At 39.8% G+C, this 14,151-nt stretch overlaps 1 protein-coding gene across 3 annotated transcripts; it reads right to left on the bottom strand.

Annotated features, from left to right (window-relative positions):
- Positions 1 to 8,474: 8,474 nt before the first annotated feature.
- Positions 8,475 to 12,094, bottom strand: LOC309882999 (TLR adapter interacting with SLC15A4 on the lysosome-like). 3 transcript variants are annotated; one of them, XM_082770626.1, is made up of 3 exons: positions 12,019 to 12,094; positions 10,713 to 10,771; positions 8,475 to 10,447 (listed from the first exon to the last, which is right to left on the bottom strand). In XM_082770626.1, the coding sequence occupies exon 3, from the start codon at positions 10,398 to 10,400 to the stop codon at positions 9,480 to 9,482; it is 921 nt and encodes a 306-aa protein (XP_082626752.1). In that variant the 5' UTR covers positions 10,401 to 10,447; positions 10,713 to 10,771; positions 12,019 to 12,094; the 3' UTR covers positions 8,475 to 9,479. The 3 variants fall into 3 exon arrangements, with proteins under 3 accessions (XP_082626752.1, XP_082626753.1, XP_082626751.1); XM_082770627.1 differs by lacking the exon at positions 12,019 to 12,094 and adding an exon at positions 10,868 to 11,010; XM_082770625.1 differs by lacking the exon at positions 12,019 to 12,094 and having other exon boundaries at positions 10,713 to 11,010.
- Positions 12,095 to 14,151: the final 2,057 nt, after the last annotated feature.

Here is a 14,151-nt window from a genome sequence, read left to right as displayed (position 1 = left end):
TAAAAGCTCTCGGTTATTACTCTTTTGTAGTCTCTGTAGTGAGAACCATTCTCACTTTTCCACAATGAAGTCCCATTTCCCAAAACCAAAGACTGACTTTTTTTTTTCTTCCATTAAATAATTATTTTGATAGTGTACAGCACGCTACCCTGCACACAACCGGGCTTTTTCTCCTTCCAAAGCAATTTTCTTAATTGAGTGAGTGAGGTCTGCTTGGAAAGAGAGCTTACACACACTCTTTCCCTTCGTGTGCTTTCTTCTCCATGTAGGATGCTGGTGAAAATCTGAGCCTGCAGCATCCCACAGGAGCACAAACTGCAGGACAAGGCTACCCATAGCCACAGCAGTTCTACCCAGTAGTTCTTCCTGCAGTCCTGTGATCCGTGGCAAGAAGAAAGAGTTTACTAATAAATACTGGTGGTGGTTACTGACCTCAGGTAGCCCAGCTCCTGCAGGAACGGTGCCCGGCCAACGGAGGAGCTCTAATACCAAAGCTGTGGTACACACACGGTAAAGCTGCTAAGAAGTTACCTGTACGCTCCATCTGATCAGCTCACAGATAATACAAATACCTTACAGAAATCTTACTGATATTGACCCTGATATGCAAACACTACGTCAGACGTCAGAAAAATGGCCATTTGCTTACATTCACTGTCTAAAGTTTGAAGAAAGTCATTCCAATTCATGAATGTGCAAAATCTTTTCCACCATCAGAACAGAAACTGCTCGTATTTTCACAAGGTCTTTTTTATTTTATTTTATTTTTAAAGACGGAAAGAATGAAAGAAGGAAAGAAAAAGCTTCTCCTCCTCATTGCCTGCATTTTCCATTCCATTTTAATATGTACAATGAAGACTATGCATAAAATACCGATCTTCTTCCTGAAGAAGCAGGGATGGGAAGAGTACATATTTTCATACATATGCAAGCCTGCAAGCAAACACAGAAAATACATACAGCAGACAAGCAGTTTAACAGGATTTAATCAAAACTGAAATTAAGACCAAACCCCTCATCACACTTCCCTTGCTGGGAAGGATCACACTTGCAGCTTTTCTGAGAAGCAGAAGCATAAACCCCCTCAAAATGTAAAGTCATAACATGTGGTTTGTTTTTTTTTGTTTTGTTTTGTTTTGTTTTTCCCCTTGATGTACCACAGGCCACAAAGCTATTGGGAAACTAACTGTGTTGCAGGGATCCAGATGAGTTGTGCTGCTGAATCTCATGGCACTCAAGGAAGAGCACGCACTTAACAAGTGGTTTCATTCAAAGAACTGGTTTTAAGAAGAATTTGAACAAAAATACTCATTTGTAATAAATATTTCATTTGCTCAACATGAAGAAGAATAAATTGAAAGAATGAAGATCTTTACCTGATCTCCCTCTCGTGATTAGGAAGCTGTAGTGTACACAATGCCAGAGGTAAAACTTGTTGCTTATTCCTAAACATTTAGCCGACTTGATGAACACAGATTTATCACTGACAGTTTTACCTTGCCTCAAAGGAGAGAGTCCAACAAATAATTGCTCCCACATCAATATTAGGAAGGTCCAAATGAGAAGGACTTACCTACTTGGATGTAATGTCCTTGCCCAGCCCCTGCTGCTTTTCCCCACAGCAGGCTGACTGCAAGGTGGCCTCATGTTTAGCTACTGACTAATTAACGTGGCCTGAAACAATTCCTGCAGGGTAATTGCATGCTGAGTACATGTTAATCGTTTTGGTACCAACTTCTGTTTGGATTCCACTTCTGTCAATAACAGCTCAAGCATTTTGAGAAATTGCTTAAATGACTTGCAAACCAAAGAGCCTTTAATATCTTTATTCATCATTATAACTGGAGAAGTTTGTAACTGTTGAGCCTGGGGCCTCAATAAAATAAATAATACTTATTCTTTCCAGTTACTTAAAAACAATTTTTCTACTTTAAATTACAAAGTTTTAATTCCCTGAGACATATCCAGAATTCACACAATTGCAGATGAGATTCATTTCCAAGAGACAGTATGACGTTTCTCCCATTAAATAATACTTTCATTGCTCGTAATCTTTTACACGATCAAGTTGGAGAGAAATTCTTAAACTTGTGCAAAAAAATCTCCAGTTGACGTCTAATAAGACTGGAGACTGGTAAAAGTCCACCTGAACCAGTCAAAAGCTAGCTGTGATTTCACCTGGTAATTTGTTTTCTTTGATATGTTTGCAAGAAAACCTGAAGAGCAGAAGATCACTGCTGCTTTAATACTGTAATCTTTGTCGTTGGGTAGGAAAATACACAAGTCTGGACAAACCCAACACTGAAAATCACCGTTGTCGTGGTTCATAGCCATGACATTTTGGTAACCACACAATGAAGAGCCAAAGAGGAAAACGAACTGTGGAAGTTAGCACAAGAGGTTACAGCAGAGAGCCGTGGTGTGAGGTGCAGTAAAGCTTAGGACAGTAAATGTCACCGTAGCTTCTTTGGGGGAATAAAAATCAGCAGATGGCTACTTCCTAGGATCTATCTGTTACACAAAACCATTCAGTAAACCTGTTTGAAGGCTGTTTCAATGCTTTCAATGTGTTGCCTGTGATCGATGACCTGCACTATGTTTAATAGCTGAGTTTGAGTGGAGAACGGTTAGAAAAGGGAAACGGTGTTGTGTCAGCTTCCTTTCTGAGCAAGCACGACCACTGCAAATACTCGGGGACGTTATTTTCCTGCCCAACTTGCACAGCTTTTGCGTATGTAACATTACAGCTTTCACTTTGCGTTCCAAGAAGAGTTATTTTTCTTTAATTCAACTAACACAAAAGAGGAATAAGAATGAACAAAATCTGTTCACTTAAAACTTGAGGCCAAGATTTTTTTGGAAGTTAGTTTGCAGTTCTGTTCATGGTTCCATTAAGTTTACAAATTTTATTCATTTGAAACAAAGCAGTAATATGCAGCTCGCACGTACAAAAAGGGTGCGAGTGGGCAAGTCTAGGCTTTCTCTCACTCTTCCCTTCCCACACGAGACAGAATCCAGGGTCTCTGCATAAAGAAAAGTTACTTCAGGATAAACGAACAATTCCAACAAAGAACGACAGTGAGCAAAGCACACAATAAAACAGAGAGCATCTGCCCGAGAAGCCCACGAACACACTCCTCCTACCAAGACTCAGCAGATTGTCAGGCAACCATTTGTCAGCCCTGTGTCTCCCCTACTGCTCACCAGACGAGCAGGAATTGGTTACTCTTCTATAACTATGCATGCAAGCCAAATAAAGAAACATTTTATATATATATATATATATATTATCTATGTAGTAGTATCTTAGTATCTTCATCAATCGCCCATTTGGGGACACGGCATCATGTGCTTACCCACAGGGACACCCTTAATCCGACAAAATTTAACAATACATAATTACATAAGTACATAATTACATAAAACCTTTCCTCTGATACTCTCAGCCTGCCTGCCCAGAGCTCTGTTAATTTTTGTATTAAGTAACAATTGAAACATCAATTTTACAGGTTTGAGCAACAGGCAGAGCCATTAAATAAACTGGTCAGCATCACAGCATGCATTAGAAATTTGGTGATGAAAAGCAGAAGTGTGTTGCCAGTACGGATGGGGAATGAGGAAAAACTAGCAGCACAGCATATTAAGAAATTACATTATTGCACAAAACAAGAAATTTTTTGAGGACCGTCAAGGGTCCCTAAAATAAGTCAGAGCTTACACAGCAGCAAGGCTGCATGGGTGTATTTCCAAAGCATGGAGACATTTATCCTCTGACATCAAATATGTTTGCATATGTAATATCATCAATATAACCAATACAACCAGTTTTCTATTAGAAAAATAAAGTAGAAAACTTCAGCTTCAGCTAATAAAACCTCACATTGACAGCAGAGCTAGTGTTTCCAGGCCCACGCAAACACCAGAGGGAAATTAAAGCCAGCAGCCTTCTCTGTGGTTAGTTGAACTGCAGCGACACGACCAAACTAAACACGCCAGGCAGCTTTGGTACCTCGCCAGCACCGCTGACTGCTGGAGCACACGGAGCTCTGCACAGCTTGGAGCGGCACATCAAAAAATGCACCCTTGCCTTGCCCCAACAGCATCAGGTATTCCCCCAGTCTTGTTGCTGGGGTTTTCGCACCAGGCTTATGTTGTGAAGGGCAGAGACCCTTGCTTTTCCGTCACAGGGGTAATATCTGCCATCCTTTCAGGACACTGTGACGCTGGGAGAACGTCAAGGAGAATGGTCTTCAACCCTTTAGGATTCATAGGTCAATACTAAACACTTTTGTTTGCCACTTCAAAGCTCACTGGAAGCCAGGACCCTGTATGTAGCAGAGGCAGTGTGTCAGCAGCTGGGCACTCATTTATCAAGCAGCTGCTGAGCTACACAGTTGATTTATATACCCGGTAGATTGATGGGGTTATCACAAATAAATTAACTCAAAGGAGACAGGCAGGAATTAGCTGATGAGGTTCTTCTGGTAAAGAAAAAGTAAATGAGATAATTATAAACAACTATCTAAATTTTGGAAAACTGTATGTAAAATGAGAACACCATGAAAAATAGATCAGAATTGCAAATTTGTGTAGAAACTAGTGGTGAGAAAACTGGATTACCACCTTTCTAGGTGTTAATCTGCAGAATATGAGAACTGACCCAAACCGTTACTCTACTCACCTGGGCATCCTCTCTTCTGGGAAATAATCCTCCTTCTGCAGGGGCTCATTTCCCACCACGGGCAGCAGAGAACAGGCTGGGGAATAACACGCTAGCTGTATGTCTCAGGTAATTGGGTAGGTTTAACTCAAGGAACACAGCTTTCTTTGGGGTCCTGGTCCCAGGACTTGATGACCATTTCCCTGGGGGAACGCAGAATGAGAACTGGAAATAAGAGCAGAAAATTCCCTGCCAGTATTTCGCCTTCAATTTCAGGTTTTCTGGCATGTGTGTAAACAAAACTGCCAGCCAGAATTTGGCCCCATATGTGTGACCTCTAAAACATGGCACTGCTTTCATTTGTAATAAAATACATCTGCTGTCCTTCACCAATCTGGAAAAGCACACCTTTTAAGTGATTTTCCTATGTAATTTGAGTTCACTGACTCATTTTTCCTGCTAGTGAAAACAGGCACAGCTCCAGTGCAGCTGATGGAGTTTTCCTCAATTAAATCCAGAATGCGATTTGATATCTTTCAAACATAAAAAAATCGAAAAAAAAAAATATCAAAGCATGTCATGAATTGAAACATATCAATGAAAATAAAATGGAACTAAATATGGTACCTAAGTTAATAAATCTGTATTTGTCTCATTCTTCTAGAAATTACCAGATTTTGCTCCTAAATGTATGCTGCAGGAACACCACAGATATCTTCCTACAGTGAGAGGTGAATTTTAAGAAGTTATTTAAATTTCTAAATCCAAGTAGCAAAAACTACATAGAGAATACTTTTCCATGGCCACAATTGCATAACATCAATAACAAAATATAGTCCCTGGTACTACACATTAACAACGTGCATTTATCTACAACTTTACTTGTAATGCTAAAATGCGTTATTACACTAACAAAAATTAGCTGAAAATGCATTTTCCCTTTCCCTCCTCTGAACTGTGTGTTTGAGTCTTAAAAAAGAAGCCATCTTATATTTTTCTATTAGGAAAACAAAACCCCAAAGCATATATGTTATAAAGTCATGTGTGCTACACATAACCTCGATTCCTCTGCATCCACAGTGGGGCCAGTTTCAGCGTAGCTGCTGCCATGAATTATAACAGGCTCCTCGCCCCCATCAGGTTATAATTAAGCCTATAACTATAGTAAAGGCTACAGATAACAAGTTTTTCTCACAACATTGCTTTTTGTGTTTTCTTTTCATTCGAACATTTACATTAAAGGTAAGATTGAAAAACAACTCAAGAAAGGGTTCTGAAAACAGTCCTGAAAAGGTACGGGACTGACACAGCTTCACAGCAACCTTGGATTCTGCCAAATACAGAATATTCATTTCCATTTCTCTTCCATCTCTTTGTGATGATGGGAGAAGCGGGTCCATCGCAGTGTCTCCCACTGAAGCAGTCCCAGCACTCGGCAGCTCCTGCTGCGTGCATTAACCTTGGCGATCGATCTGCAGCCAACTTTAAGATCTGGGGTTATGATTCTGGGGCTGGCAGGAGAGAAGTACACATTTCCTCTAACTTGTCTCTCTAAGGCTGGGAAGAAGGACAGGGGAAAAAAAAAAAAAAAAAAAAAAAAAAAAAGCAGAATCTGGACCTTGGCTTTAAACTCTTGACTTCCAAATTTCCTGAGTAAAAACCTTGCGCAATTAACTTCTTTCAAGACGTTGGTTTGAACTATAAATACGTCCCAGGGGAAATAAAAGGCTAGGCCAAGGCAGCACAAATGCCACAGAGCACTATTTTTTCTACGGTTAATTGCAAACCCTTTGGTTACTGATGCCCTTCTGAATATTTTTCCTCTCACCTTCAGATAACTTATTCCCTGCACCTCTCCTGAGGAACAAGCTAGGGTGCTGCCCGTTCTGGACTCCTTCAGAATTTAATGAAGACATTTGGCCTCTTCCAAAGGACTTGACTTGATCCTGAGTGCTGAGAAGGTGATTAATGAGACACACAGAATTAGTGTGGTGCACAATAAAAGCAGAGCATCCTTTCCTATCATCGTGCAAGAAAACACGAACTAGTTTCAGTATTACTTATACTTCTTGCATTAACTAAGGTCAATGAGAATTTTCAGTCGGGCAAGGAAAGGTAACATACATCTTTTCACATATAAATCTGATTGTATTTAATTATTTGCCTCATACTCTGTAGGAATTGTCTTTACCTGTCACTTGCATTAGGAGAGCAGGGATCTTACTTTGGTCACCCAGATCACTTTTCCCACAGGAGCAAACCGTTCTCAATCTTGCCAGTTAGCCAACTACAGCAATCTCTCTGTTCCTTTACACCTGTGAAAATATTCACCCCGCCACAACACTGCTGTGGAAGAGTCTACCTCATATTGAAAACTGCCTGAAAAAGTGACATAAAAGACTAAAAATAAAATTAAAAAAAAATAGGCATTCAAGATGAGAAACAAGGAGCAGGAATGGGATTTTCAAATGAAACAAATATCCAGCTTTGAAGGCAGTTCAAGAGAAGCAAAACATCAAATTTCCTGTAATTCCAGACTTGAAACACCTTAAAACCACGGGGATTCATGCCGCTCAGATCCTGGGCGGGCTTGATGCTTAGTCTTATTCAGACACTGATTGAGCAGCCATGACTGCTGACAGTCATGTGTTTCGTTTTGCAGCTTTGAGGTCTGGTCTTAAATTTGAATGCACAAACCTTATTAAATCCACGTGTTTCCATCTGAATGTGTATTAGATATTACACCCATAAATTCACCAAGGCATACACTTCAATTAAGTTCCACCAATCCTAAAACAGACTGAAAGGCATCAGAAAGGGTTAAAATCTCGAGACACATGAAAGTTTTGCAGTTCCCTTTCCATAACACAGCCTGCTATATTTAGCAGACTGTTTGACATCATATACAATGACTGCACAGAGTGGCATTTGCATCTTCCTCCTACAAAAGAAGCCCCATGCCACGAAAGTGCAGTCTTTATTTAGGTAGTGCTTACTAAGAATCCAGTACTTTTTTTTTTTTTTTCCCCGCAAATGTCCTTCTTTGTATAGGCCAAAACAGGTACAATTTTAACTCCGAGCCCCGTCACGCAGTTTCTATTACAGTAAATGCAAGTACTTGAGCTAAATTAGTTGAATTAAGAGCTTCAAGGTGAATCCCTTGTGAATTCAAATCTTCTCAATGTCCTGAGATGTTCTTTCAAGCCTACTGATACTTTTGTTATAAGTTCCAGCACTCTATGATGATTTTAAAGAAGCCCAAGAACTGCAGATGCTGGATTAAAAACAACTTTGATGTCTTCAAAGGAGTGATCAGATGTCAAGGGCCTTGATTTACAAGCATAAATATGTTTGCATTTGATGTATTATTACCTAGAGATCATAGATCCTTTGCATTCTCTCGGAGGGTTGACAAAGATTTAAAAAATGCATACTATGCATCAGAGTTTAAGAGGTGTGCCTCAAAGACAGAGGAGGTTTTGGTTTACATCCACAGTTTGATAGCAAGCTTCACTGAGAAGCTCTGCTTTATAACTCATCCCATAGCTGTCCACTGAGTGGCATCAGGATCTGGGTAAAGTGACTTAACTAGCACGTCAGCGTGCCTTTTCGAAGCTTACAATTGTATAAATGTAGTTTGTTGGTGTATTTTGGAATTGGATTTCAGGATTGCAAGCGCAGATATGCAAAATCATACTTAGTCATTGTGCACGTAAAGAGGTTCCCTTATTAAAAGAAAATTTCCACAGACAAGTTAATAGCCTAATTCATTTATCATTTTATAATGGCGACACAGTGATTAATTTCCAGTTGAAATACTTAGTGACAAGAAGTAATAAAAAAGGAAGAAAATAGGCTTGAAAGTTAAGCAGTGAAATTTCTGTATCAAAATCTGCATTTAAATTTCCAAATGAAGATGAAGAAAGCTTGCACTATCATTTCAGGAATGCTGCAAGAGTCTTAGGTTGCTGAGGCTGCAAGAGCTTCATTTTCAAGGAAATAAAGCCAGAGTCTGCCCACTGAAAATGCAAATTGAACATATAATACAGTGGAGGAAAGCTAAGTGGATTTCATCATAGAGTTAAGGCTATATTTAAAAGGAAACATTTTAATAGAAAATATTTTTACATTTGTGATCAACTATTTCACTTAGATTTTCATTGTAACATACTCTACCTATACAGTATAAACATATACATGCAATAAAAATGTGTCTTGATTGCTGTTTCAGATTGATACACTTCCTGTGCTTGATACTACAACCAAAAGAATCCAGAGTCCTCAATGTCTCTGTCTGCCAATGAGGTTTTTCAAACCAAAGAAATATTTTCTTAGCCACTGTGATCAAGCTTTACAGAAGCAAAATTTGAGCTTGAATGTCCAAAATTTAGGTTTCAACTATATAGCCTAATTCAAAGTTCAACAAAGACCATTTGATTTACTGGGTGGGTGCATCCGTCTCTTAGATCAAAGTTTTACCAGCAAATCTGCCTTGATTGATTATTCTTGCAGGAGTAAATCCAATGAAACACGAGTACAATTGCTCATACAGCCAGAGTCTTAGAAGAAGGACATAGACGTTTTAAAAATAGGGTCGCAGCATTTTAGAGATGAACTCATTTCAAATTCTGCATTGGAAAAAAGAAAACTGACCTTTACTTCCTATGTTAATGAGTACCATAGACAAAGTATGATTTAATCATTAAAATGTTTATTTGAAAAAGTCTGTGGTGTCTAAATGTTTTCCTTTCCCAATTTAATCCTTAGCGTGAAATATTCATATCTGAACTGTATTCACCTCTTCAGCTGAGCAGTTCAGTCATGATGTAAACTGCATCCTGCAGCCCTTTTTCACAAATCCTGGGTTTGAAATTTGTAAGTTTGGAGTACTGAACTCCGAGCTACTTCTGTTGGTAGTATTGTGCAAACTAAACAAAGCTATAGACTGTAAGAGCACTTCTCTGGCTTTCGATGCTTCTATATTCTGCTCCTGGGATATCTGAAAGCTGATCTGATTCAGGTTGTTCCTTATCAAACTGCAGGTGAGGAGGTTTCTTACAGAGCCACACCTGGTCAAGTTTTCTTCAAAAAACAGTTTGTAGAACTCTGCCACTTTGGTTTCCATGTAGTTGTTGAGCATGGAGTTTGAAAGAGGCTCCTCGCAGAGCATTATGCTCCTTTCTCCAGCATCATCTCCAGGCAGGGACTGACTGCCTGACTTGTCAGGATGCTCACACAGAGGAGACTCGCCAAGAGGAATGTCTATGGACAGTATAACAGGGCCATCAGGAAGTTCGTCACACACGTGGTCCAAAACACAACCTGAATCACATGTATGGTCCCCCACGCGGTTTCCCCCAATCTGTAAGTCAGGATAGTTTTGATAAATGCTGTTGCATGACCAGGATCTATACAAATCCATCTGTTCGTTATATTGCTCTCTTCTGGGGATGTGTAAAGCTGGTGATACAGTTCCTTTAACAAGTGTTTTCTGATCTCTTGCAGGAAACCCTAGTATGGGTCTCTGCTGAGGATCTCTCTTGTGTTCCATGTCGCTTTTAGCAGAGATCCTATCCTGCGTCTCACATCCATCAGCAAGTCCTGTAATTTTGGGGTTGTCTACAAGTTTCTCTCTCCAGTTTCCCTCTTCATCCTGTTTTGCTGCATGAGACTTGTGAGGCTTATCTTGATGACAGCTTTCTTTATACACGAGACTAGTTAAGATGCCTTCTGCCAGCATGATGACAAGTGTGAGCAGCAGTCTACTCACCAGAGTTCCATGGAGTCCTGTGAGGGAAAGAAAGATGAGCAGAAGACCTCAAGCGTGTTTGGAAAAAGAAGTATAACAAAATAAAAAAAAAAATGAACAGTGCATATTTCATAGAGATTTTGCTGTGATTTTGCTTTTTCTCCAGAATATTTGTTTTTAGCAAAAAGCAAACTGTGTGCTTTTATACGAATTTAATCTCTATACCCAGGTCAACAAAATCATTCTGAAGATACCAAGGCGGCATTGACAGGATTCAACATCTCTAATATCACATTTCCATACCTAGGTGTCTCTTCTGCTTTGTGGCTAGTTGAGGTGGTTCATACTCGTGAGCTGCTACTCTGTAAGGATTTAAAAAAAAAAAAAAAAAAAGTGATTTCACTTGATTTCCATTTAGAGCTCGGACTGACCTAAATTCACTGAGGGAAAGATCATACCCACTCCTGTTGTGGAAGAATGAAGAAAGATGAACACAAGAAAATCCCTCTGTGCTTCATATATCTTTTTAATTTCTTCATATTTCAAGCACCTTCACACGTCTCTGGCACTCTCATGTTTTGAAATAGTGAAGGCAGGCAAGGGATGAGGCAGTTTTACTGAAGAGCACATACTAAAACTCCCGAAGAACAAGACTTTCTGGCACGCCCTTTCCTATACTTTCAAGAAATACAACAGAACCTCTATTTATATCACAGGCAATTAAAGCTCACACTACTTCTCACAGTGCTGCCAATTTACACCAGTACTGGTGCCACACAAGTCACCAGATAGCTCTCCACACAAATTAAACCTCTGCAAATTTAACATGATATTTGATACATAACCAAAAAGATCCCCTGCAACTCTACTCCTTTGCTATCAGCAGCCAAACCATACTCTAACTTATTTGTTCTGCAGTGGAACTTGATAGGTAAAGTCTTTTTTTGTTTGTTTGTTTTTAATCCCAGTACTCCTTCCAGAGAGCTATTCTAAAACTCCATTTCCTTGATAGATGGAAGTTTTCTACTCCCTCTGTAAATTTATGCATTGCCACAGTACAAGCATTTGCTTTTTCCTTTTTCAGGGCTCTTTTTTAGCTTCAATTGCACTGCTCCTTCCCAGAAGTTGAATGTAACGCTGGAATTTTGAAATGCCTGCAAGTCAGACCAAAGTAGGCAAGAACGGCAGCACACCCTGCCTTCTCCTGGTTACATTAGCATAACTGTTTACTTTATCTACCGAATCATTTACATATGCAAAAAGCAGGGCAACATTTTCTTCAGCACTTCTGGGACTTAGGAAACTAAGTGCTGTTTTCCAAAAAAAATAAGGGTACTTTGCAGTCTAAATCTCGCTGAATGTCAATGGTATTTGGAATACTGCATGCCTCGTTTACTTCTGAAAAACAGGATGCAGGTACCCAGATCCTTACATGCCGGAAAATTTTGCTGTATTGCTTTGAAAATGCTCACAGTGCTAATATAAAAGCTAAAATATGGTAATTGCAGCAGAATCGCATTCTCTTTTAAATAAAGTAAATGGTGCCACCATTCTGGCACAAAAAGGGGGTGGGGTATAAAAAAATAAAAGGACAAAAAGCCAGACTTACCAATTCTAGTAGGGTAAGAAAGGTAGATAATCACATAGCCCCGAAGCCTCCTACTTCAGCTGCTGTAAGAGAACAGACTCTCACATACTCTTCCTTCACTGCTGACTGTGTGGGCAATAACTGAAGCACACATGATTCAGTTCCCCATTTTGTTGTCCTTTTAAAACAGAAGTGATCCCACTGGAAAAAGTGTGCAGTTCTTGAGAATGGAGTGACATCAAATCTAACGGAGGATGTTAAAAAATGAATTGCGATGTTTGTGACCGTGGTGCAATGCTGATGAGCTGGTAACTGCCAAAACACATCGTTTAAAAACAACCAAGATTATTAAATGATCAGGGTGGCTGTGCTTTCTCAGGCTGTTCAAAAATTGAAACTGGATTCCAAGAAACAATTCCATCTATGCAAGTTTAGTTATTTAGACAAAAGCTCTTAAATAGGTACTGCTAGTGTAGGGATAGGAGTGAGACCCAAATGTAAAATAAAACTAGAGTGTAAAGATAACATTATAGCAACATATTAATTGTAACCCATCATTCAACAAGTTTTGGCAGTAAAATAAGGATGTGCCTTAGAAATGAATTAATGAAAGGTTTGTAGTAACTATAAACTTCTATGTCAAATGAAGTCTCTTTCAAATTATTCCTCTTCCCTCATTTTCACCTCCATTTCAGCAGTCTTTTGTTTTTAGGGGCGCAGAATGCAAACTATTTTTATTCCCAGTGAATTTATATAAAAGTGGTTTCATATTTAAAGGCTGTTTTAAATGACTTTTTTTTTTTTTTTTTTAATCATCTTACACAACTAGTTTTTGCATGATAGACCTGGCTGTGACTTCCACAGGGCATTCCTGCCCCCAGCCTTGGAGGGGATCAGGCCTCACAGGAAACTGGCTGCTTCCAATTCCGCGTGGTTTAAACCTCGCCTCCTTCACCGAGCTTGTAATTAGTGCCAGCTGCAGTCACGTTTTTTTTTTTTTGTGAAGCAGCTTCAACAAAACAGCAAAGTAACAGAAAGATGGAGAGAAAGAAATCAAGTTAGGCAAGTTAGGTGTATGTTGTTAAAAACAAGTCACCTTTTGTCTCAGTTCTATTGATGCAGATGCACTGATATAAAAAAAAAAAAAAAAAAAAAAAGAGTATCTTTATTGCTAAGGTCTTCTTAAGAAAAAAAAAAAAAGGAAAATAAAGAAAAATAGAAAAAAAAATGTATTTACAGACATGAAATCAGCACGAGACAGAATAAAATTTATTTCAGAAGCTGAATACAGGTTGCAGTTGGAAGAAACAGCAACAAGACAAGTGTCTGAATCCTGAGGTTACACTTAAATTAAAATGTATAAAGGACAATGAAATTTAACGGTGTCATTCACTTATGAGAAGAAAAAAAAAAAAATTACAGCATTGTGCATTATCACACGCAATTATATTACATTATCATATTGTATGAACAATAAGGATCACAGCCTGTAAACAAAGTCCTTTATTTCAGCTCCAACCATGCCTTTTATGTGCACATAAATATGAAGTAGAAGCTAATTTTTCCCAAGTGCAGGTGATTCAAGTCTTTTGTTTTCCATTGAAACCAGCAGTACTTTGTTTTAACAACCGCGCCTTTTTTCAAGAGGGAAGAAGGGAAGGGAAGGGAAGGGAAGGGAAGGGAAGGGAAGGGAAGGGGGTCGGCCGCCATTTTCCCCAGCCCCTGGCCCCCCGCGCCGCCATGGAGAGGGGGCGGGCCTCAGAGCTGATCGCCAAGAGGCGCGTCCAATGGGAAGGGCGGGGCGGGCTCGTCTCGCCCGCTGATTGGCGGTTGGTTGGGCGGTGGCGGCTGGGCGGGGCTCCATCCGGGTCTGTCACAGCCGCGTCACCGCCCTGAGGCAGGTACCGGCTCGGCCGTGAGGCAGAGGCGGGCGGAGCGATGTCCCCAGGCTCCTGAAGATGTCCCCGACAGACGGACCGCCGAGGGAAGGAATTAGGGCATAAAGGACTGAGCTTCACACTTAATATTCCACGAATGCAGCTTACATGTATTAAATAAATGTATTTTGTATACTGAGAATACCGAGGGTGCTCGGTACTCAGTGCTACACGGTGCTCAGCCCCCCACAGCTAATTCCTCCCCCTAAAGTGGCCT

Source organism: Aythya marila, assembly GCF_965140915.1.
Source record: "Aythya marila genome assembly, chromosome: 13".
In the NCBI taxonomy this organism is placed as follows: Eukaryota; Metazoa; Chordata; class Aves; order Anseriformes; family Anatidae; genus Aythya; species Aythya marila.
This window is presented reverse-complemented; position numbering and strand designations above follow the sequence as displayed.

What these genes read in the sequence shown, in the direction of transcription:
- LOC309882999 (XM_082770626.1), bottom strand. Translation starts at nt 10,400, where the DNA reads ATGCTGGCAGAAGGCATCTTAACTAGTCTCGTGTATAAAGAAAGCTGT.